This window comes from Leuresthes tenuis, unplaced genomic scaffold (genome assembly GCF_036924035.1).
Source record: "Leuresthes tenuis unplaced genomic scaffold, fLeuTen1.0.hap1 SCAF_16, whole genome shotgun sequence".
Lineage (NCBI taxonomy): Eukaryota > Metazoa > Chordata > Actinopteri > Atheriniformes > Atherinopsidae > Leuresthes > Leuresthes tenuis.
Window position 1 is genome coordinate 784,371 of NW_027325370.1, and position 23,733 is coordinate 808,103.

Below are 23,733 nucleotides of genomic sequence, written 5' to 3' on the forward strand. Positions count from 1 at the left end.
GTTGTTAGTTTATTCGGATTCTCTCTGGTCCACCTGGCAGGTCTGTTCCTCGGGATGCTCTGAGTGTGCTCCAGAACCTCAAGTTCCTGGACCTGAACAAGAACCCGATCAGCCGAATCCAACAGGGAGACTTTCAGAACCTTCAACACCTGGAGGAACTCAGGTGAGTCTAAAAACACGTATTTACATGTTCCATGACTTCCTTCAGGGACAATTAAAGCAGCAGAAAGTCCAAAAGTTCTTCTTCATACGCCTGATTGTGTATCCTGGGTCCGGTAAAATGGAGTCGAGCTGCAACTGTTGCTGGACTCAACTGTGGACATGAAGTTTAAGAAAGTGACTCCTGGAACTGTCATGAAACAAGGAAAATAACACGTTCTGTTCATGATGTTTCTGTATTTATCAGAAGCTTTTATCCAAAGCGACTTACAAATGAAGATATAACAGCTTTATAAAAAGCTAACAATAAGCTCCATAGAAGGAACCCAGGAGTCCGACTCTGTCAGAGGGGACAGAGTAGAGATAGGGTGCAGGCATAGAAGGAAGTGCAGAAAGATAAAGGGCAGAGATAGAGGGGGGAGGGAAGTACAAGGTAAGTGCTGGGATAGGAGATGCTCTCTGAAGAGCTGGGTTTTCAGGAGCTTCTTGAAGATAGACAGGGACGCCCCTGTTCTGGTAGCGCTCGGTAGGTCATTCCACCATCGTGGGACGACACATGAACAGAGTTTGGATTGTCTTAGGCGTGGTGTAGGAGCTGCTAGACGACAATCCTGGGACCAACGGAGGGACCCAGTTGGGACAGAAGCCTTTGCAAGAGCATTCAAGTAGATGGAGCCGTTCCATTAAGCTCTTTGTAGCTAACATCAGGGACTTGGATCTGATGCGGGCGGCTAAGGGCAGCCAGAGGAGCTCAATGAACAGAGGGGGGACGTGTTCTTTTAGGCTGATCCAAGACCAGACGCACCGCTGCGTTCTGGACCATCTGCAGAGGTTTCACAGGCTGGAGACCAGTTAGGAGAGCAGTTAGGAGAGCAGTTAGGAAACTAGTTAGGAAACCAGTTAGGAAACCAGTTAGGAGACCAGTTAGGAGACCAGTTAGGAGACCAGTTAGGAAACCAGTTAGGAAACCAGTTAGGAAACCAGTTAGGAGACCAGTTAGGAAACCAGTTAGGAGACCAGTTAGGAGAGCAGTTAGGAGAGCAGTTAGGAAACCAGTTAGGAGACCAGTTAGGAAACCAGTTAGGAGACCAGTTAGGAAACCAGTTAGGAAACCAGTTAGGAAACAAGTTAGGAGAACAGTTAGGAGACCAGTTAGGAGACCAGTTAGGAGACCAGTTAGGAAACCAGTTAGGAAACCAGTTAGGAAACCAGTTAGGAGAACAGTTAGGAGACCAGTTAGGAGACAAGTTAGGAGACCAGTTAGGAGACCAGTTAGGAAACCAGTTAGGAAACCAGTTAGGAAACCAGTTAGGAAACAAGTTAGGAGAACAGTTAGGAGACCAGTTAGGAGACAAGTTAGGAGACCAGTTAGGAGACCAGTTAGGAAACCAGTTAGGAGACCAGTTAGGAAACCAGTTAGGAGACCAGTTAGGAGAGCAGTTAGGAGAGCAGTTAGGAAACCAGTTAGGAGACCAGTTAGGAAACCAGTTAGGAGACCAGTTAGGAAACCAGTTAGGAGACCAGTTAGGAAACCAGTTAGGAAACCAGTTAGGAAACAAGTTAGGAGAACAGTTAGGAGACCAGTTAGGAGACAAGTTAGGAGACAAGTTAGGAGACCAGTTAGGAAACCAGTTAGGAGACCAGTTAGGAAACCAGTTAGGAGACCAGTTAGGAAACCAGTTAGGAGACCAGTTAGGAAACCAGTTAGGAGACCAGTTAGGAAACCAGTTAGGAAACCAGTTAGGAGAACAGTTAGGAGACCAGTTAGGAGACAAGTTAGGAGACCAGTTAGGAGACCAGTTAGGAAACCAGTTAGGAAACCAGTTAGGAAACAAGTTAGGAAACCAGTTAGGAGACCAGTTAGGAAACCAGTTAGGAAACCAGTTAGGAAACAAGTTAGGAGAACAGTTAGGAGACAAGTTAGGAGACCAGTTAGGAGACCAGTTAGGAAACCAGTTAGGAAACCAGTTAGGAGACCAGTTAGGAGACCAGTTAGGAGACCAGTTAGGAGAGCAGTTAGGAGACCAGTTAGGAAACCAGTTAGGAGACCAGTTAGGAAACCAGTTAGGAAACCAGTTAGGAAACAAGTTAGGAGAACAGTTAGGAGACCAGTTAGGAGACAAGTTAGGAGACCAGTTAGGAGACCAGTTAGGAAACCAGTTAGGAAACCAGTTAGGAAACCAGTTAGGAAACAAGTTAGGAGAACAGTTAGGAGACCAGTTAGGAGACAAGTTAGGAGACCAGTTAGGAGACCAGTTAGGAAACCAGTTAGGAAACAAGTTAGGAGAACAGTTAGGAGACCAGTTAGGAGACAAGTTAGGAGACCAGTTAGGAGACCAGTTAGGAAACCAGTTAGGAGACCAGTTAGGAAACCAGTTAGGAGACCAGTTAGGAAACCAGTTAGGAGACCAGTTAGGAAACCAATTAGGAGACCAGTTAGGAAACCAGTTAGGAAACCAGTTAGGAAACAAGTTAGGAGACAAGTTAGGAGACCAGTTAGGAGACCAGTTAGGAAACCAGTTAGGAGACCAGTTAGGAAACCAGTTAGGAGACCAGTTAGGAGAGCAGTTAGGAGACCAGTTAGGAGACCAGTTAGGAGACCAGTTAGGAAACCAGTTAGGAAACCAGTTAGGAAACAAGTTAGGAGAACAGTTAGGAGACCAGTTAGGAAACCAGTTAGGAGACCAGTTAGGAGACCAGTTAGGAGACCAGTTAGGAGAGAGAACTTATATGATGGTCAACAGGGAAAAATATTCTGATAGTTTAGGTTAACTTGGTTGTTACGCCATCATGTGCCTAAAAGTGATGGACATTTGAGTCAGAACGATGAAGTCAATGTAGCTTCTTTCTAATGTCCATCAGGCTCTTCTTTGCCTTTTGGGTTACTTTATCTTTTTCATGACGTCTTTCAATGTGAAGTTAAAGCTTCCCAAACACAAACGTGTGGGTGATGTCATCATGAATAAAATCAATAGTTTAGGTACTTTTAAATCTCATGGTTGCATGTGTGAAACCAGCTGAACTTCTCAGCTCGTAGAGATAATGGTTTATTCATATTAATATGTATTATCATAGTTCTGTGTTGCGTTTGGCCTCAGTTTGAACAACATGGACGAGCTGCTGATGGTGGAGCGAGCAGCTTTCCAGAACCTTCCAGAGATGGCCAAAGTTGAGCTCTGCAACAACCCTCGTCTGTCCTACATGGACCCTCAGGCCTTCAGGTGATTCAGCCGGTTATTCCTGCTTTTCATGCAGTTTGGTTTTCCTTCTTCTTTTCGGGGGGTTGCAGCAGCAGCTTCTGTCGCTGTAAAGCAAAATAAACTAAATAAAGGCAAACGCTTTGTATGGATCAAGCTGCCAGTTCTGTTAAAGAGATTATAATCTCTTAAATCCAGGGATTTTAAAAACTTTTACTCTGCTGAAACAAAATAACATGATATCAGCCTGAATCTGATGGTTCTGTCCTGCAGAGACATTAAAGCAGAAGTAAGCCTCTATGCTGATGACACGACCATTTATAATTCCAAAAGTAACTTCAATCATTTAATTACATAAAATGTCGCACACGGACAGTTATTGCTGTCGGACACGGACAGTTATTGCTGTCGCACACGGACAGTTATTGCTGTTTCACACGGACAGTTATTGCCGTCGCACACGGACAGTTATTGCTGTCGCACACGGACAGTTATTGCTGTCGCACACGGACAGTTATTGCCGTCGCACACAGACAGTTATTGCTGTTTCACACGGACATTTATTGCTGTCGCACACGGACAGTTATTGCTGTTTCACACGGACAGTTATTGCTGTTTCACACGGACAGTTATTGCTGTCGCACGGACAGTTATTGCTGTTTCACACGGACAGTTATTGCTGTCGCACACGGACAGTTATTGCTGTCGCACACGGACAGTTATTGCTGTCGGACACGGACAGTTATTGCTGTCGCACACGGACAGTTATTGCTGTTTCACACGGACAGTTATTGCTGTCGCACACGGACAGTTATTGCTGTCGCACACGGACAGTTATTGCTGTCGCACACGGACAGTTATTGCTGTCGCACACGGACAGTTATTGCTGTTTCACACGGACAGTTATTGCTGTTTCACACGGACAGTTATTGCTGTCGCACACGGACAGTTATTGCTGTCGCACACGGACAGTTATTGCTGTCGCACACGGACAGTTATTGCTGTCGCACACGGACAGTTATTGCTGTCGCACACGGACAGTTATTGCTGTCGCACACGGACAGTTATTGCTGTCGCACACGGACAGTTATTGCTGTCGCACACGGACAGTTATTGCTGTCGCACGGACAGTTATTGCTGTTTCACACGGACAGTTATTGCTGTCGCACACGGACAGTTATTGCTGTCGCACACGGACAGTTATTGCTGTCGGACACGGACAGTTATTGCTGTCGCACACGGACAGTTATTGCTGTTTCACACGGACAGTTATTGCTGTCGCACACGGACAGTTATTGCTGTCGCACACGGACAGTTATTGCTGTCGCACACGGACAGTTATTGCTGTCGCACACGGACAGTTATTGCTGTTTCACACGGACAGTTATTGCTGTTTCACACGGACAGTTATTGCTGTCGCACACGGACAGTTATTGCTGTCGCACACGGACAGTTATTGCTGTCGCACACGGACAGTTATTGCTGTCGCACACGGACAGTTATTGCTGTTTCACACGGACAGTTATTGCTGTCGCACACGGACAGTTATTGCTGTTTCACACAGACAGTTATTGCTGTCTCACACGGACAGTTATTGCTGTCGCACACGGACAGTTATTGCTGTTTCACACGGACAGTTATTGCTGTTTCACACGGACAGTTATTGCTGTCGCACACGGACAGTTATTGCTGTCGCACACGGACAGTTATTGCTGTCGCACACGGACAGTTATTGCTGTCGCACACGGACAGTTATTGCTGTCGCACACGGACAGTTATTGCTGTCGCACACGGACAGTTATTGCTGTCGCACACGGACAGTTATTGCTGTCGCACACGGACAGTTATTGCTGTCGCACACGGACAGTTATTGCTGTCGCACGGACAGTTATTGCTGTTTCACACGGACAGTTATTGCTGTCGCACACGGACAGTTATTGCTGTCGCACACGGACAGTTATTGCTGTCGGACACGGACAGTTATTGCTGTCGCACACGGACAGTTATTGCTGTTTCACACGGACAGTTATTGCTGTCGCACACGGACAGTTATTGCTGTCGCACACGGACAGTTATTGCTGTCGCACACGGACAGTTATTGCTGTTTCACACGGACAGTTATTGCTGTCGCACACGGACAGTTATTGCTGTCGCACACGGACAGTTATTGCTGTCGCACACGGACAGTTATTGCTGTCGCACACGGACAGTTATTGCTGTCGCACACGGACAGTTATTGCTGTTTCACATGGACAGTTATTGCTGTCGCACACGGACAGTTATTGCTGTTTCACACGGACAGTTATTGCTGTCGCACACGGACAGTTATTGCTGTTTCACACGGACAGTTATTGCTGTTTCACACGGACAGTTATTGCTGTCGCACACGGACAGTTATTGCTGTCGCACACGGACAGTTATTGCTGTCGCACACGGACAGTTATTGCTGTCTCACACGGACAGTTATTGCTGTCGCACACGGACAGTTATTGCTGTCGCACACGGACAGTTATTGCTGTCTCACACGGACAGTTATTGCTGTTTCACACGGACAGTTATTGCTGTTTCACACGGACAGTTATTGCTGTCGCACACGGACAGTTATTGCTGTCGCACACGGACAGTTATTGCTGTCGCACACGGACAGTTATTGCTGTCGCACACGGACAGTTATTGCTGTCGCACACAGACAGTTATTGCTGTCGCACACGGACAGTTATTGCTGTCGCACACTGACAGTTATTGCTGTTTCACACGGACAGTTATTGCTGTCGCACACGGACAGTTATTGCTGTTTCACACGGACAGTTATTGCTGTTTTACACGGACAGTTATTGCTGTTTCACACGGACAGTTATTGCTGTCGCACACGGACAGTTATTGCTGTTTCACACGGACAGTTATTGCTGTTTTACACGGACAGTTATTGCTGTTTCACACGGACAGTTATTGCTGTCGCACACGGACAGTTATTGCTGTTTCACACGGACAGTTATTGCTGTCGCACACGGACAGTTATTGCTGTTTCACACGGACAGTTATTGCTGTTTTACACGGACAGTTATTGCTGTTTCACACGGACAGTTATTGCTGTCGCACACGGACAGTTATTGCTGTTTCACACGGACAGTTATTGCTGTCGCACACGGACAGTTATTGCTGTTTTACACGGACAGTTATTGCTGTTTTACACGGACAGTTATTGCTGTTTCACACGGACAGTTATTGCTGTTTTACACGGACAGTTATTGCTGTTTCACACGGACAGTTATTGCTGTAGCACACGGACAGTTATTGCTGTTTCACACGGACAGTTATTGCTGTCGCACACGGACAGTTATTGCTGTTTTACACAGACAGTTATTGCTGTTTCACACGGACAGTTATTGCTGTTTTACACGGACAGTTATTGCTGTTTCACACGGACAGTTATTGCTGTCGCACACGGACAGTTATTGCTGTTTCACACGGACAGTTATTGCTGTCGCACACGGACAGTTATTGCTGTCTCACACGGACAGTTATTGCTGTTTCACATGGACAGTTATTGCTGTTTCACACGGACAGTTATTGCTGTTTTACACGGACAGTTATTGCTGTTTTACACGGACAGTTATTGCTGTTTCACACGGACAGTTATTGCTGTTTCACACGGACAGTTATTGCTGTCGCACACGGACAGTTATTGCTGTCTCACACGGACAGTTATTGCTGTTTCACACGGACAGTTATTGCTGTTTCACACGGACAGTTATTGCTGTTTCACACGGACAGTTATTGCTGTTTCACACGGACAGTTATTGCTGTCGCACACGGACAGTTATTGCTGTTTCACACGGACAGTTATTGCTGTTGGACACAGACAGTTATTGCTGTCGCACACGGACAGTTATTCCTGTCGCACACGGACAGTTATTGCTGTTTCACACGGACAGTTATTGCTGTTTCACACAGACAGTTATTGCTGTCGCACACGGACAGTTATTGCTGTTTCACACGGACAGTTATTGCTGTCGCACACGGACAGTTATTGCTGTTTCACACGGACAGTTATTGCTGTCGCACACGGACAGTTATTGCTGTTTCACACGGACAGTTATTGCTGTCGCACACGGACAGTTATTGCTGTTTCACACGGACAGTTATTGCTGTTGCACACGGACAGTTATTGCTGTCGCACACGGACAGTTATTGCTGTTTCACACGGACAGTTATTGCTGTCGCACACGGACAGTTATTGCTGTTTCACACGGACAGTTATTGCTGTCGCACACGGACAGTTATTGCTGTTTCACACGGACAGTTATTGCTGTTTCACACGGACAGTTATTGCTGTTTCACACGGACAGTTATTGCTGTCTCACACGGACAGTTATTGCTGTTTCACACGGACAGTTATTGCTGTTTCACACGGACAGTTATTGCTGTCGCACACGGACAGTTATTGCTGTTTCACACAGACAGTTATTGCTGTCTCACACGGACAGTTATTGCTGTCGCACACGGACAGTTATTGCTGTCTCACACGGACAGTTATTGCTGTTGCACACGGACAGTTATTGCTGTCGCACACGGACAGTTATTGCTGTTTCACACGGACAGTTATTGCTGTCGCACACGGACAGTTATTGCTGTCGCACACAGACAGTTATTGCTGTCGCACACGGACAGTTATTGCTGTCGCACACGGACAGTTATTGCTGTCGCACACGGACAGTTATTGCTGTCGCACACGGACAGTTATTGCTGTTTCACACGGACAGTTATTGCTGTCGCACACGGACAGTTATTGCTGTCGCACACGGACAGTTATTGCTGTCGCACACGGACAGTTATTGCTGTCGCACACAGACAGTTATTGCTGTCGCACACGGACAGTTATTGCTGTTTCACACGGACAGTTATTGCTGTCGCACACGGACAGTTATTGCTGTCTCACACGGACAGTTATTGCTGTTTCACACGGACAGTTATTGCTGTCGCACACGGACAGTTATTGCTGTTTCACACGGACAGTTATTGCTGTTTCACATGGACAGTTATTGCTGTCGCACACGGACAGTTATTGCTGTTTCACACGGACAGTTATTGCTGTTTCACACGGACAGTTATTGCTGTTTCACACGGACAGTTATTGCTGTCGCACACGGACAGTTATTGCTGTTTCACACGGACAGTTATTGCTGTCGCACACGGACAGTTATTGCTGTTTCACACGGACAGTTATTGCTGTTTCACACGGACAGTTATTGCTGTTTCACACGGACAGTTATTGCTGTCGCACACGGACAGTTATTGCTGTCGCACACGGACAGTTATTGCTGTCGCACACAGACAGTTATTGCTGTCGCACACGGACAGTTATTGCTGTCGCACACGGACAGTTATTGCTGTCGCACACGGACAGTTATTGCTGTCGCACACGGACAGTTATTGCTGTCGCACACGGACAGTTATTGCTGTTTCACACGGACAGCTATTGCTGTTGCACACGGACAGTTATTGCTGTCGCACACGGACAGTTATTGCTGTCGCACACGGACAGTTATTGCTGTCGCACACAGACAGTTATTGCTGTCGCACACGGACAGTTATTGCTGTTTCACACGGACAGTTATTGCTGTCGCACACGGACAGTTATTGCTGTCTCACACGGACAGTTATTGCTGTTTCACACGGACAGTTATTGCTGTCGCACACGGACAGTTATTGCTGTTTCACACGGACAGTTATTGCTGTTTCACATGGACAGTTATTGCTGTCGCACACGGACAGTTATTGCTGTTTCACACGGACAGTTATTGCTGTTTCACACGGACAGTTATTGCTGTTTCACACGGACAGTTATTGCTGTCGCACACGGACAGTTATTGCTGTTTCACACGGACAGTTATTGCTGTCGCACACGGACAGTTATTGCTGTTTCACACGGACAGTTATTGCTGTCGCACACGGACAGTTATTGCTGTCGCACACGGACAGTTATTGCTGTTTCACACGGACAGTTATTGCTGTCGCACACGGACAGTTATTGCTGTTTCACACGGACAGTTATTGCTGTCTCACACGGACAGTTATTGCTGTAGCACACGGACAGTTATTGCTGTCGCACACGGACAGTTATTGCTGTTTCACACAGACAGTTATTGCTGTCTCACACGGACAGTTATTGCTGTCGCACACGGACAGTTATTGCTGTCTCACACGGACAGTTATTGCTGTTGCACACGGACAGTTATTGCTGTCGCACACGGACAGTTATTGCTGTCGCACACGGACAGTTATTGCTGTCGCACACAGACAGTTATTGCTGTCGCACACGGACAGTTATTGCTGTCGCACACGGACAGTTATTGCTGTCGCACACGGACAGTTATTGCTGTCGCACACGGACAGTTATTGCTGTTTCACACGGACAGCTATTGCTGTTGCACACGGACAGTTATTGCTGTCGCACACGGACAGTTATTGCTGTCGCACACGGACAGTTATTGCTGTCGCACACAGACAGTTATTGCTGTCGCACACGGACAGTTATTGCTGTTTCACACGGACAGTTATTGCTGTCGCACACGGACAGTTATTGCTGTCTCACACGGACAGTTATTGCTGTTTCACACGGACAGTTATTGCTGTCGCACACGGACAGTTATTGCTGTTTCACACGGACAGTTATTGCTGTCGCACACGGACAGTTATTGCTGTTTCACACGGACAGTTATTGCTGTCTCACACGGACAGTTATTGCTGTTTCACACGGACAGTTATTGCTGTCGCACACGGACAGTTATTGCTGTCGCACACGGACAGTTATTGCTGTTTCACATGGACAGTTATTGCTGTCGCACACGGACAGTTATTGCTGTTTCACACGGACAGTTATTGCTGTTTCACACGGACAGTTATTGCTGTTTCACACGGACAGTTATTGCTGTCGCACACAGACAGTTATTGCTGTTTCACACGGACAGTTATTGCTGTCGCACACGGACAGTTATTGCTGTTTCACACGGACAGTTATTGCTGTCGCACACGGACAGTTATTGCTGTCTCACACGGACAGTTATTGCTGTCTCACACGGACAGTTATTGCTGTTTCACACGGACAGTTATTGCTGTCGCACACGGACAGTTATTGCTGTCGCACACAGACAGTTATTGCTGTCGCACACGGACAGTTATTGCTGTTTCACACGGACAGTTATTGCTGTCTCACACGGACAGTTATTGCTGTTTCACACGGACAGTTATTGCTGTCTCACACGGACAGTTATTGCTGTTTCACACGGACAGTTATTGCTGTTTCACACGGACAGCTATTGCTGTCGCACACGGACAGTTATTGCTGTCGCACACGGACAGTTATTGCTGTCGCACACAGACAGTTATTGCTGTTTCACACGGACAGTTATTGCTGTCTCACACGGACAGTTATTGCTGTTTCACACGGACAGTTATTGCTGTTTCACACGGACAGCTATTGCTGTCGCACACAGACAGTTATTGCTGTCTCACACGGACAGTTATTGCTGTCTCACACGGACAGTTATTGCTGTTTCACACGGACAGTTATTGCTGTGTCACACGGACAGTTATTGCTGTCGCACACAGACAGTTATTGCTGTCGCACACAGACAGTTATTGCTGTTTCACACGGACAGTTATTGCTGTCTCACACGGACAGTTATTGCTGTTTCACACGGACAGTTATTGCTGTTTCACACGGACAGCTATTGCTGTCGCACACGGACAGTTATTGCTGTTTCACACGGACAGTTATTGCTGTCTCACACGGACAGTTATTGCTGTTTCACACGGACAGTTATTGCTGTCTCACACGGACAGTTATTGCTGTCGCACACGGACAGTTATTGCTGTCGCACACGGACAGTTATTGCTGTTTCACACGGACAGTTATTGCTGTCTCACACGGACAGTTATTGCTGTCGCACACGGACAGTTATTGCTGTCGCACACGGACAGTTATTGCTGTTTCACACGGACAGTTATTGCTGTCTCACACGGACAGTTATTGCTGTCTCACACGGACAGTTATTGCTGTCGCACACGGACAGTTATTGCTGTCGCACACGGACAGTTATTGCTGTTTCACACGGACAGTTATTGCTGTCGCACACGGACAGTTATTGCTGTCGCACACGGACAGTTATTGCTGTTTCACACGGACAGTTATTGCTGTCTCACACGGACAGTTATTGCTGTTTCACACGGACAGTTATTGCTGTCTCACACGGACAGTTATTGCTGTCGCACACGGACAGTTATTGCTGTTTCACACGGACAGTTATTGCTGTCGCACACGGACAGTTATTGCTGTCGCACACGGACAGTTATTGCTGTCGCACACGGACAGTTATTGCTGTTTCACACGGACAGCTATTGCTGTTGCACACGGACAGTTATTGCTGTCGCACACGGACAGTTATTGCTGTCGCACACGGACAGTTATTGCTGTCGCACACAGACAGTTATTGCTGTCGCACACGGACAGTTATTGCTGTTTCACACGGACAGTTATTGCTGTCGCACACGGACAGTTATTGCTGTCTCACACGGACAGTTATTGCTGTTTCACACGGACAGTTATTGCTGTCGCACACGGACAGTTATTGCTGTTTCACACGGACAGTTATTGCTGTCGCACACGGACAGTTATTGCTGTTTCACACGGACAGTTATTGCTGTTTCACACGGACAGTTATTGCTGTTTCACACGGACAGTTATTGCTGTTTCACACGGACAGTTATTGCTGTCGCACACGGACAGTTATTGCTGTTTCACACGGACAGTTATTGCTGTCGCACACGGACAGTTATTGCTGTTTCACACGGACAGTTATTGCTGTCGCACACGGACAGTTATTGCTGTCGCACACGGACAGTTATTGCTGTCTCACACGGACAGTTATTGCTGTCTCACACGGACAGTTATTGCTGTTTCACACGGACAGTTATTGCTGTTTCACACGGACAGTTATTGCTGTCGCACACAGACAGTTATTGCTGTCTCACACGGACAGTTATTGCTGTTTCACACGGACAGTTATTGCTGTCTCACACGGACAGTTATTGCTGTTTCACACGGACAGTTATTGCTGTCTCACACGGACAGTTATTGCTGTTTCACACGGACAGTTATTGCTGTCTCACACGGACAGTTATTGCTGTCTCACACGGACAGTTATTGCTGTTTCACACGGACAGTTATTGCTGTCGCACACGGACAGTTATTGCTGTTTCACATGGACAGTTATTGCTGTCTCACACGGACAGTTATTGCTGTTTCACACGGACAGTTATTGCTGTCTCACACGGACAGTTATTGCTGTCGCACACGGACAGTTATTGCTGTCGCACACAGACAGTTATTGCTGTCGCACACGGACAGTTATTGCTGTCGCACACGGACAGTTATTGCTGTTTCACACGGACAGTTATTGCTGTCGCACACGGACAGTTATTGCTGTCGCACACAGACAGTTATTGCTGTCGCACACGGACAGTTATTGCTGTCGCACACGGACAGTTATTGCTGTCGCACACAGACAGTTATTGCTGTCGCACACGGACAGTTATTGCTGTCGCACGGACAGTTATTGCTGTTTCACACGGACAGTTATTGCTGTCGCACACGGACAGTTATTGCTGTCGCACACGGACAGTTATTGCTGTCGCACACGGACAGTTATTGCTGTCGCACACAGACAGTTATTGCTGTCGCACACGGACAGTTATTGCTGTCACACACGGACAGTTATTGCTGTTTCACACGGACAGTTATTGCTGTTTCACACAGACAGTTATTGCTGTCGCACACGGACAGTTATTGCTGTTTCACACGGACAGTTATTGCTGTTTCACACGGACAGTTATTGCTGTCGCACACGGACAGTTATTGCTGTTTCACACGGACAGTTATTGCTGTTTCACACGGACAGTTATTGCTGTCGCACGGACAGTTATTGCTGTCTCACACGGACAGTTATTGCTGTCGCACACGGACAGTTATTGCTGTCGCACACAGACAGTTATTGCTGTTTCACACGGACAGTTATTGCTGTTTCACACGGACAGTTATTGCTGTCGCACGGACAGTTATTGCTGTCTCACACGGACAGTTATTGCTGTCGCACACGGACAGTTATTGCTGTTTCACACGGACAGTTATTGCTGTCGCACACGGACAGTTATTGCTGTCGCACACGGACAGTTATTGCTGTCGCACACGGACAGTTATTGCTGTCGCACACGGACAGTTATTGCTGTTTCACACGGACAGTTATTGCTGTTTCACACGGACAGTTATTGCTGTCGCACACGGACAGTTATTGCTGTCGCACACGGACAGTTATTGCTGTCGCACACGGACAGTTATTGCTGTCGCACACGGACAGTTATTGCTGTCGCACACGGACAGTTATTGCTGTTTCACACGGACAGTTATTGCTGTCGCACACGTTTGTAGCAGCTGGATTTGATGGAGGAAACCGGAGCTGCTGCTGGTTTGTATCTAATCTCAGGACGGTTTCCTGTTTACATAAAGGTGATTTTCTTCTATCTGCTTCCCCCTCAGTGACCTTTCCTCCCTCCGGACCCTCCTCCTCCATAACAACCAGCTCAGCCTCCTCTCCGGTGACCTCCTCTCCTCCCTGCCCTCCCTGGAGAAGGTGTCCCTGCACTCCAACCCCCTGCGCTGTGACTGTCTCTCCTCCTGGGGGCCCCACATCGGCAACCAGTCGCACCTCAAGCTGCTGGAGCCCTCCATCACCCTCTGCTCCTTCCCACAACATCTGGTTGGTCGGGAGCTACAGGAAGTGGTGGCGGCCGCATGGGGAGGGGGCGGAGCCAACAGCTGCCTGCCTCATATCTCTCCTCATGCCTTCCCTTCAACCATGAACGTCAGCTTCGGGCAGCCAATCACACTGGAGTGCTGGGCGGATGCTGACCCCGCCCCCCAGTTCTACTGGGTGACACCGACTGGAGACAAGGTGGGCGGAGTCACATGGGTGTGGGTGTCTGCTAATGATGGGGAGCAATTTCATTCAATTCAGTTCAGTTTTATTTGGAAAACACTAAATCACAACAAACGTCATCTCAAGGAACCTCAAAGATCCAATTCAAGCCAATTATAATTCAATTCGTTGTAATACAATGAGAATAAAGAGACAGAGGGAGGAGAGGTGCATCATGGGAGCTCCCCCAGCAGGCTGGGCCTATAGCAGCAGAACTATGGGATGTTTCAGGCTCACCTGAGCTAACCTCGGCTAACCTAAGCTAACCTCAGCTAACCTTAGCTAACCTGAGCTAACCTCAGCTAACCTCGGCTAACCTAAGCTAACCTCGGCTAACCTAAGCTAACATAAGCTAACCTCAGCTAACCTAAGCTAACCTCAGCTAACCCAAGCTAACCTAAGCTAACCTCGGCTAACCTAAGCTAACCTCGGCTAACCTAAGCTAACCTAAGCTAACCCAAGCTAACCTCGGCTAACCTAAGCTAACCTCGGCTAACCTATGCTAACCTCGGCTAACCTAAGATAACCTCGGCTAACCTAAGCTAACCTTAGCTAACCTCAGCTAACCCAAGCTAACCTAAGCTAACCTCAGCTAACCCAAGCTAACCTCAGCTAACCTAAGCTAACCTAAGCTAACCTCGGCTAACCTAAGCTAACCTCGGCTAACCTAAGCTAACCTCGGCTAACCTAAGCTAACCTCAGCTCTGGCATTAATGTTTAGTAAAAAGTAGGAACAAGATCACTTTCTCTTTATCTGTTTAAACTAAAATAATGAACAAAAGAAGTATAAAGTGCACCAACAGATATTCTTTTATCTGCAGAGCAAAATATCAGAGATGAGCTGGATTAAAGTTTCAGACATTTCAGAGCTGTTTGGACTGTATTTCATTCAGACTGTGAACTATCTTATGTCTTATGTGGATAACAACAACATTTTATACACTCCTCACATTAAAATAAATACCAAGCAAAGCAACAAGTGCAGCTACCTAAAATGCTGCTGTTTATGAACGATGAACGCAGGTTTATGTATAAAACAGGAGGGAATTCCTTCAGTATTTATGAAAAGTCTGAAGCAGCTAAAGTCCAGACAGAAGCTCACATTTGTAAAATTTATAGAAATCTGGTGATAATTTTACCAGGAAAAGGCTTAAATGTTACTGTGGGAGCTGCAATTTCTTTCTAAACTCATAAGCCGGAGATGAAGACTGAATGGCGGCCGTTTCTCTCCCTTCCTGCTCAGGTGAGCTCTCAGGCGGTGGCTGCACCAATCATATCAGAGGAGGGCCTGAGGAAGAAGAAGCACCGCATGTCGGAGCCCGGGGCGCTGGTGATGGAACACGCCGACCCGTCAGACGCAGGTCAGTCTGAGCGTTTCCATGCTGGTTAAGACTGGATTTCCACCTCTTTGTTGTGTTAAATGTGTCCTCCTCAGGTGTGTACACCTGCGTGGCCTGGAACACCGAGGGAGCAGACACCAAGAGCGTCTCAGTGTTGGTGAACTCTCACGGGTCTGATGGGGGGAGCTGGCGCGGCAACGAGCCCAGCAGGGAGCAGCTGTGGCTGGGGAACTCTTCCAGTGCTGCAGCCTCTCTGGTGGTGCTCGCTAAGGTCGGCATCTCAGCTTTTTATCTTTCTGAAACATGTTAGTTTCTCTTTGTGTGAAATCTGCACCTTTATTATTCATCTTTACTTGTACCTGTTCACATGCCCGAGCGCTCCACCAGACTCACCTCTCCACCACCTGCTGCTTCCTGTCCAGGTGGTTCACGCCCAGTCGGTGGTGCTGGAGTGGAAGTTGTTTCCCACCGGAGAGGCTTTACCTGGTCAGAACCAGCAGGACGCCCCCCTGTGGACCAGCGCCACCGTGCACATCGACAACCCTCACATCAGCTACACTGCCAAGGTCAGCACAGAGGTCACAGAGGTCACAGAGGTCACAGAGGTCACATGACTTCCTGTTTCTACCTAAAGCGGTTCAGTAGTGAGGACCTCACAGCAGGGTGGGATTACTGGTTTAATGAGGAGTCAGAGGTCAGGACCAGGTCTGGAGGTCAGGACCAGGTCAGGAGGTCAGGACCAGGTCAGGACCAGGTCTGGAGGTCAGGACCAGGTCAGGAGGTCAGGACCAGGTCAGGAACAGGTCAGGACCAGGTCTGGAGGTCAGGACCAGGTCTGGAGGTCAGGACCAGGTCAGGAGGTCAGGACCAGGTCAGGAACAGGTCAGGAACAGGTCAGTACCAGGTCTGGAGGTCAGGACCAGGTCAGGAGGTCAGGACCAGGTCAGGACCAGGTCAGGACCAGGTCAGGAGGTCAGGACCAGGTCTGGAGGTCAGGACCAGGTCAGGAGGTCAGGACCAGGTCAGGACCAGGTCAGGAGGTCAGGACCAGGTCAGGACCAGGTCAGGACCAGGTCTGGAGGTCAGGACCAGGTCAGGAGGTCAGGACCAGGTCAGGACCAGGTCAGGAGGTCAGGACCAGGTCAGGACCAGGTCAGGACCAGGTCAGGAGGTCAGGACCAGGTCAGGACCAGGTCAGGAGGTCATGACAAGGTCAGGACCAGGTCAGGAGGTCAGGACCAGGCCAGGAACAGGTCAGGACCAGGACCAGGGCAGGACCAGGAACAGGTCAGGAACAGGTCAGGACCAGGTCTGGAACAGGTCAGGACCAGGTCAGGACCAGGTCAGGAGGTCAGGACCAGGTCAGGAGGTCATGACCAGGTCAGGAGGTCAGGACCAGGTCAGGACCAGGTCAGGAACAGGTCAGGAACAGGTCAGGACCAGGTCTGGACCAGGTCAGGAACAGGTCAGGAACAGGTCAGGACCAGGTCTGGACCAGGTCAGGAACAGGTCAGGAACAGGTCAGGACCAGGGCAGGAGGTTAGGACCAGGTCAGGAGGTCAGGACCAGGTCTGGAGGTCAGGACCAGGTCAGGAGGTCAGGACCAGGTCAGGACCAGGTCAGGAGGTCAGGACCAGGTCTGGAGGTCAGGACCAGGTCAGGAGGTCAGGACCAGGTCTGGAGGTCAGGACCAGGTCAGGAGGTCAGGACCAGGTCAGGACCAGGTCAGGACCAGGTCAGGAGGTCAGGACCAGGTCAGGACCAGGTCAGGAGGTCAGGACCAGGTCAGGACCAGGTCAGGACCAGGTCTGGAGGTCAGGACCAGGTCAGGAGGTCAGGACCAGGTCAGAACCAGGTCAGGACCAGGTCAGGAGGTCAGGACCAGGTCAGGAGGTCATGACAAGGTCAGGACCAGGTCAGGAGGTCAGGACCAGGTCAGGAGGTCAGGACCAGGTCAGAACCAGGTCAAGAACAGGTCAGGAGGTCAGGACCAGGCCAGGAACAGGTCAGGACCAGGTCTGGAACAGGTCAGGAACAGGTCAGGACCAGGACCAGGTCAGGACCAGGACCAGGCCAGGACCCGGTCAGGACCAGGTCAGGAGGTCAGGAGGTCAGGACCAGGCCAGGAACAGGTCAGGACCAGGACCAGGTCAGGAACAGGTCAGGACCAGGACCAGGTCAGGAGGTCAGGACCAGGTCTGGAGGTCAGGACCAGGTCAGGAGGTCAGGACCAGGTCAGGAGGTCAGGAGGTCAGGACCAGGTCAGGAGGTCAGGAGGTCAGGACCAGGTCTGTTCCTCCTCAGTGTTAGAGTAAGAAACAGCTAAAAAAAGCCACTCATTATTGTTATTCCAAAGGAAAAGGACCTAAAATAAGGCTAAAGTGACGGCCGAGGCAGCAGCATCGGGGGGGGGGGGCTGACTTTGGGCCTGATGTGATACTCTGAGTTGGTTCAGAACCACAGACGGATCTCTTCTCCCTGCAGGTTCCAGCTGATGTTCAGGAGTACAACCTGACGCACCTCCTTCCTGCCACCGAGTACCACGTCTGCCTGTCCGTGTCCTCCTCCCCCACCCCCCCCTCCAAGCTCCTCCCCCAGCTCCCCTCCGAGCTCCTCCCCCAGCTCCCCTCCAAGCTCCTCCCCCAGCTCCCCTCCCAGCTCCTCCCCCAGCTCCCCTCCTAGCTCCTCCCCCAGCTCCTCCCCCAGCCCCGTCCACACTTCCTGTCTGAACGTCACCACCAAGGAGGCGGGCTTCTCGGTGGAGCTGGTGGCGTCGCGGCGCAGCAGCGTGGCGCTGGCGGCGGTCATGGGCTCCATGTTTGCCCTGAGCATCATGGCGCTGCTGGTGGTGTACATGAGCCGCCGCGTGCAGCAGCACAAGTCCTGCGGCCACTCGCTGAAGAAGTACATCCAGCACGCCGCCTCCATCCCCCTCAACGAGCTGTATCCGCCGCTCATCACTTTGTGGGAGAGCGAGGCGGAGAAGGAGAAGGATGACAAGGACGAGGAGGAGGGCAGGAAGGAAGGAGGGAGGGACGAGGAGGAGGCCAGGCGGAGTCAGATCAACACCACCAAGACCTACATGTGGTAGCTGGAGGGGCCGGGGGGGGCGTCAGGTCATGTGACTCAGTGAGGAGCCTGACAGACAAGCAGGAGGGAGAAACCAACAGCAGCTGCTAAAGGACCAGTCTGCTGTTTTTCATGTTTGAGCCCATTAATCACAGATCCTGATGACTTCCACCCACCAACAGCTCAGATTCTGCACCATCGTTCCACCAGTTTTTAGTTTCATTAACAAACACGAAACATGACATTTAAATTACAACTTTAAAGACTTTCATTTCACACTTTTCACTTTGGAAATGAATCCACGGCCCAAACATGTTATAAAGCCGATGTGCTCTTCCCTCAGATCCCATCCTGAATCCAGTGTGAGGAGAAGAATCTTAGATTCTATCCTGAATTTAACAGGGAGCCAATGAAGAGAAACTAAAGCTGGAGAAACATGATCTCTGGGCTGAAACATGAAAAACTGCTGGACGTTTCACTTTCTTCTGAACATTTGGCACATCACAGCTGAGCAGCTGGAGGTCCAAGGCTTCTCAAACTGTGGCTCAGGGTCTCTCAGGGGCCTCTCGGGGCCTCTCAGGGGCCTCTTAGGGCCTCTCAGGGTCTCTCAGGGCCTCTCGGGGTCTCTCAGGGCCTCTCAGGGCCTCTCAGGGTCTCTCAGGGTCTCTCAGGGGCCTGTCAGGGTCTCTCAGGGGCCTCTCAGGGCCTCTCAGGGCCTCTCGGGGCCTCTCAGGGTCTCTCAGGGGCCTCTCAGGAGCCTCTCGGGGGCCTCTCAGGGGCCTCTCGGGGCCTCTCAGGGTCTCTCAGGGCCTCTCAGGGCCTCTCAGGGTCTCTCAGGGGCCTCTCAGGGGCCTCTCAGGGCCTCTCAGGGCCTCTCAGGGGCCTCTCAGGGCCTCTCAGGGCCTCTCAGGGTCTCTCAGGAGCCTCTCAGGGTCTCTCAGGGCCTCTCGGGGCCTCTCAGGGCCTCTCAGGGTCTCTCAGGGGCCTCTCAGGGTCTCTCAGGAGCCTCTCAGGGTCTCTCAGGGCCTCTCGGGGTCTCTCAGGGTCTCTCAGGGGCCTCTAAGGGCCTCTCAGGGGCCTCTCAGGGTCTCTCAGGGGCCTCTAAGGGCCTCTCAGGGCCTCTCAGGGTCTCTCAGGGGCCTCTCGGGGCCTCTCGGGGTCTCTCAGGGTCTCTCAGGGCCTCTCAGGGGCCTCTCAGGGCCTCTCAGGGCCTCTCAGGGGCCTCTCAGGGCCTCTCAGGGTCTCTCAGGGGCCTCTCAGGGTCTCTCAGGAGCCTCTCAGGGTCTCTCAGGGCCTCTCGGGGTCTCTCAGGGTCTCTCAGGGGCCTCTCAGGGCCTCTCAGGGTCTCTCAGGGGCCTCTCAGGGTCTCTCAGGAGCCTCTCAGGGCCTCTCAGGGGCCTCTCAGGGTCTCTCGGGGCCTCTCGGGGCCTCTCGGGGGCTTCTTGGGGCCTCTCGGGGCCTCTCTGACTGGAAGTGTACTGTTAAATATGGACTGTTGTACGTTAGTCTGTGCGATGAACACGAATGCACCACAAACACTCGGCACAGGCAGGAATAATTCACTGTGAATGTTCTCTGAGGAGTTTAAAGGTCTTTAAAGGTGCGTCCGGCTCACACTTCACACCTTCTACAGGTGTTTGCTGTTCCTGGTTACTTATTATTTATTTTAGGCCACGCTGTGAGCTCAGATAAAAGCACAGTGACGTCTGGAGGCTCAGCAGAGCCAACAGACAGCGATCAGGGTTTAAAATGAGAAAATGATTCTTCAGGTTTAAACTTCTTTTGGGTCCAACTGAGAAGATTTTTTTGTCATTCTGAGTGAAAAAGAAGTGATGAGTTTGGTTTTTTCAGAGCTCCACATTCACAAGCTGCATGGGGTTCTGCAGGAGGAGGTCTGGGTTCTGCAGGAGGAGGTCTGGGTTCTGCAGGAGGAGGTTTGGGTTCTGCAGGAGGAGGTCTGGGTTCTGCAGAAGGAGGTTTGGGTTCTGCAGGAGGAGGTTTGGGTTCTGCAGGAGGTCTGGGTTCTGCAGGAGGAGGTCTGGGTTCTGCAGAAGGAGGTTTGGGTTCTGCAGGAGGAGGTTTGGGTTCTGCAGGAGGTCTGGGTTCTGCAGGAGGAGGTCTGGGTTCTGCAGAAGGAGGTTTGGGTTCTGCGGGAGGAGGTCTGGGTTCTGCAGGAGGAGGTCTGGGTTCTGCAGGAGGAGGTTTGGGTTCTGCAGGAGGAGGTCTGGGTTCTGCAGGAGGAGGTCTGGGTTCTGCAGGAGGAGGTCTGGGTTCTGCGGGAGGAGGTCTGGGTTCTGCAGGGGGAGGTTTGGGTTCTGCAGGAGGAGGTTTGGGTTCTGCAGGAGGGGGTCTGGGTTCTGCAGGAGGAGGTTTGGGTTCTGCAGGAGGAGGTTTGGGTTCTGCAGGAGGAGGTCTGGGTTCTGCGGGAGGTTTGGGTTCTGCGGGAGGAGGTTTGGGTTCTGCAGGAGGAGGTTTGGGTTCTGCGGGAGGTTTGGGTTCTGCAGGAGGAGGTTTGGGTTCTGCAGGAGGAGGTTTGGGTTCTGCGGGAGGAGGTCTGGGTTCTGCGGGAGGAGGTCTGGGTTCTGCAGGAGGTTTGGGTTCTGCAGGAGGAGGTCTGGGTTCTGCGGGAGGAGGTTTGGGTTATGCAGGAGGAGGTTAGGGTTCTGCGGGAGGAGGTTTGGGTTCTGCAGGAGGAGGTTTGGGTTCTGCAGGAGGAGGTTAGGGTTCTGCAGGAGGAGGTTTGGGTTCTGCAGGAGGAGGTTTGGGTTCTGCAGGAGGTCTGGGTTCTGCAGGAGGAGGTCTGGGTTCTGCGGGAGGAGGTTTGGGTTCTGCAGGAGGAGGTTTGGGTTCTGCGGGAGGAGGTCTGGGTTCTGCAGGAGGAGGTCTGGGTTCTGCAGGAGGTTTGGGTTCTGCAGGAGGAGGTCTGGGTTCTGCGGGAGGAGGTTTGGGTTCTGCAGGAGGAGGTTTGGGTTCTGCGGGAGGAGGTCTGGGTTCTGCAGGAGGAGGTTTGGGTTCTGCGGGAGGAGGTTTGGGTTCTGCAGGAGGAGGTCTGGGTTCTGCAGGAGGAGGTTTGGGTTCTGCAGGAGGAGGTTTGGGTTCTGCAGGAGGAGGTCCTCCTCCTGTTCTGCAGGAGGAGGTCTGGGTTCTGCAGGAGGAGGTCTGGGTTCTGCAGGAGGAGGTCTGGGTTCTGCAGGAGGTTTGGGTTCTGCAGGAGGAGGTCTGGGTTCTGCAGGAGGAGGTTTGGGTTCTGCAGGAGGAGGTCTGGGTTCTGCAGGAGGAGGTTTGGGTTCTGCGGGAGGAGGTCTGGGTTCTGCAGGAGGAGGTCTGGGTTCTGCAGGAGGAGGTCTGGGTTCTGCAGGAGGAGGTTTGGGTTCTGCGGGAGGAGGTTTGGGTTCTGCGGGAGGAGGTTTGGGTTCTGCGGGAGGAGGTCTGGGTTCTACAGGAGGAGGTCTGGGTTCTGCAGGAGGAGGTTTGGGTTCAGCAGGAGGTCTGGGTTCTGCGGGAGGAGGTCTGGGTTCTGCAGGAGGAGGTTTGGGTTCTGCGGGAGGAGGTTTGGGTTCTGCAGGAGGAGGTCTGGGTTCTGCAGGAGGAGGTTTGGGTTCTGCAGGAGGAGGTTTGGGTTCTGCAGGAGGAGGTCCTCCTCCTGTTCTGCAGGAGGAGGTCTGGGTTCTGCAGGAGGAGGTCTGGGTTCTGCAGGAGGAGGTCTGGGTTCTGCAGGAGGTTTGGGTTCTGCAGGAGGAGGTCTGGGTTCTGCAGGAGGAGGTTTGGGTTCTGCAGGAGGAGGTCTGGGTTCTGCAGGAGGAGGTTTGGGTTCTGCGGGAGGAGGTCTGGGTTCTGCAGGAGGAGGTCTGGGTTCTGCAGGAGGAGGTCTGGGTTCTGCAGGAGGAGGTTTGGGTTCTGCGGGAGGAGGTTTGGGTTCTGCGGGAGGAGGTTTGGGTTCTGCGGGAGGAGGTCTGGGTTCTACAGGAGGAGGTCTGGGTTCTGCAGGAGGAGGTTTGGGTTCAGCAGGAGGTCTGGGTTCTGCAGGAGGAGGTCTGGGTTCTGCAGGAGGAGGTCTGGGTTCTGCAGGAGGAGGTCTGGGTTCTGCAGGAGGAGGTCTGGGTTCTGCAGGAGGTTTGGGTTCTGCGGGAGGAGGTTTGGGTTCTGCAGGAGGAGGTTTGGGTTCTACAGGAGGAGGTTTGGGTTCTGCGGGAGGAGGTCTGGGTTCTACAGGAGGAGGTCTGGGTTCTGCAGGAGGAGGTTTGGGTTCAGCAGGAGGTCTGGGTTCTGCGGGAGGCCTGGGTTCTGCAGGAGGAGGTTTGGGTTCTGCGGGAGGAGGTCTGGGTTCTACAGGAGGAGGTCTGGGTTCTGCAGGAGGAGGTTTGGGTTCAGCAGGAGGTCTGGGTTCTGCAGGAGGAGGTCTGGGTTCTGCAGGAGGAGGTCTGGGTTCTGCAGGAGGTTTGGGTTCTGCAGGAGGAGGTCTGGGTTCTGCAGAAGGAGGTCTCGGTTTTGCGGGAGGAGGTTTGGGTTCTGCAGGAGGAGGTTTGGGTTCTGCGGGAGGAGGTCTGGGTTCTGCGGGAGGAGGTTTGGGTTCTGCAGGAGGAGGTTTGGGTTCTGCGGGAGGAGGTCTGGGTTCTGCGGGAGGAGGTTTGGGTTCTGCGGGAGGAGGTCTGGGTTCTGCGGGAGGAGGTTTGGGTTCTGCGGGAGGAGGTTTGGGTTCTGCGGGAGGAGGTCTGGGTTCTGCGGGAGGAGGTCCTCCTCCTGTTCTGCATCAGAGGCGACACTCGGCAGCCTCTCTGAACTCTGGGTTTGCTGCTGCATGCCTTTGCCTCACCTTGGGGCTGTTTTTATGAAACCACGACAACCTGCAAAAACTCCAAAAGAAAAGGTTCTGCATCATCTGCCTCGGACAGCTTCACAGGTTCAGATCATCAAAGACTTTCCTTCAGAAGGCGT

At 51.2% G+C, this 23,733-nt stretch overlaps 1 protein-coding gene across 1 annotated transcript in view; it reads left to right on the forward strand.

Moving 5' to 3' along the window:
* The window catches only part of LOC140271644 (leucine-rich repeat neuronal protein 1), a 33,524-nt gene extending 13,766 nt beyond the window's left edge, over positions 1–19,758 (forward strand). The window contains exons 7-14 of the mRNA XM_072366926.1: positions 41–163; positions 3,258–3,380; positions 13,951–14,365; positions 15,633–15,750; positions 15,825–16,000; positions 16,152–16,295; positions 18,214–18,287; positions 18,424–19,758. Coding sequence (XP_072223027.1) covers positions 41–163; positions 3,258–3,380; positions 13,951–14,365; positions 15,633–15,750; positions 15,825–16,000; positions 16,152–16,295; positions 18,214–18,287; positions 18,424–18,820 — 1,570 coding nt within the window. The 3' untranslated portion in view covers positions 18,821–19,758. The remainder of the gene's footprint in view (positions 1–40; positions 164–3,257; positions 3,381–13,950; positions 14,366–15,632; positions 15,751–15,824; positions 16,001–16,151; positions 16,296–18,213; positions 18,288–18,423) is intronic.
* Positions 19,759–23,733: the final 3,975 nt, after the last annotated feature.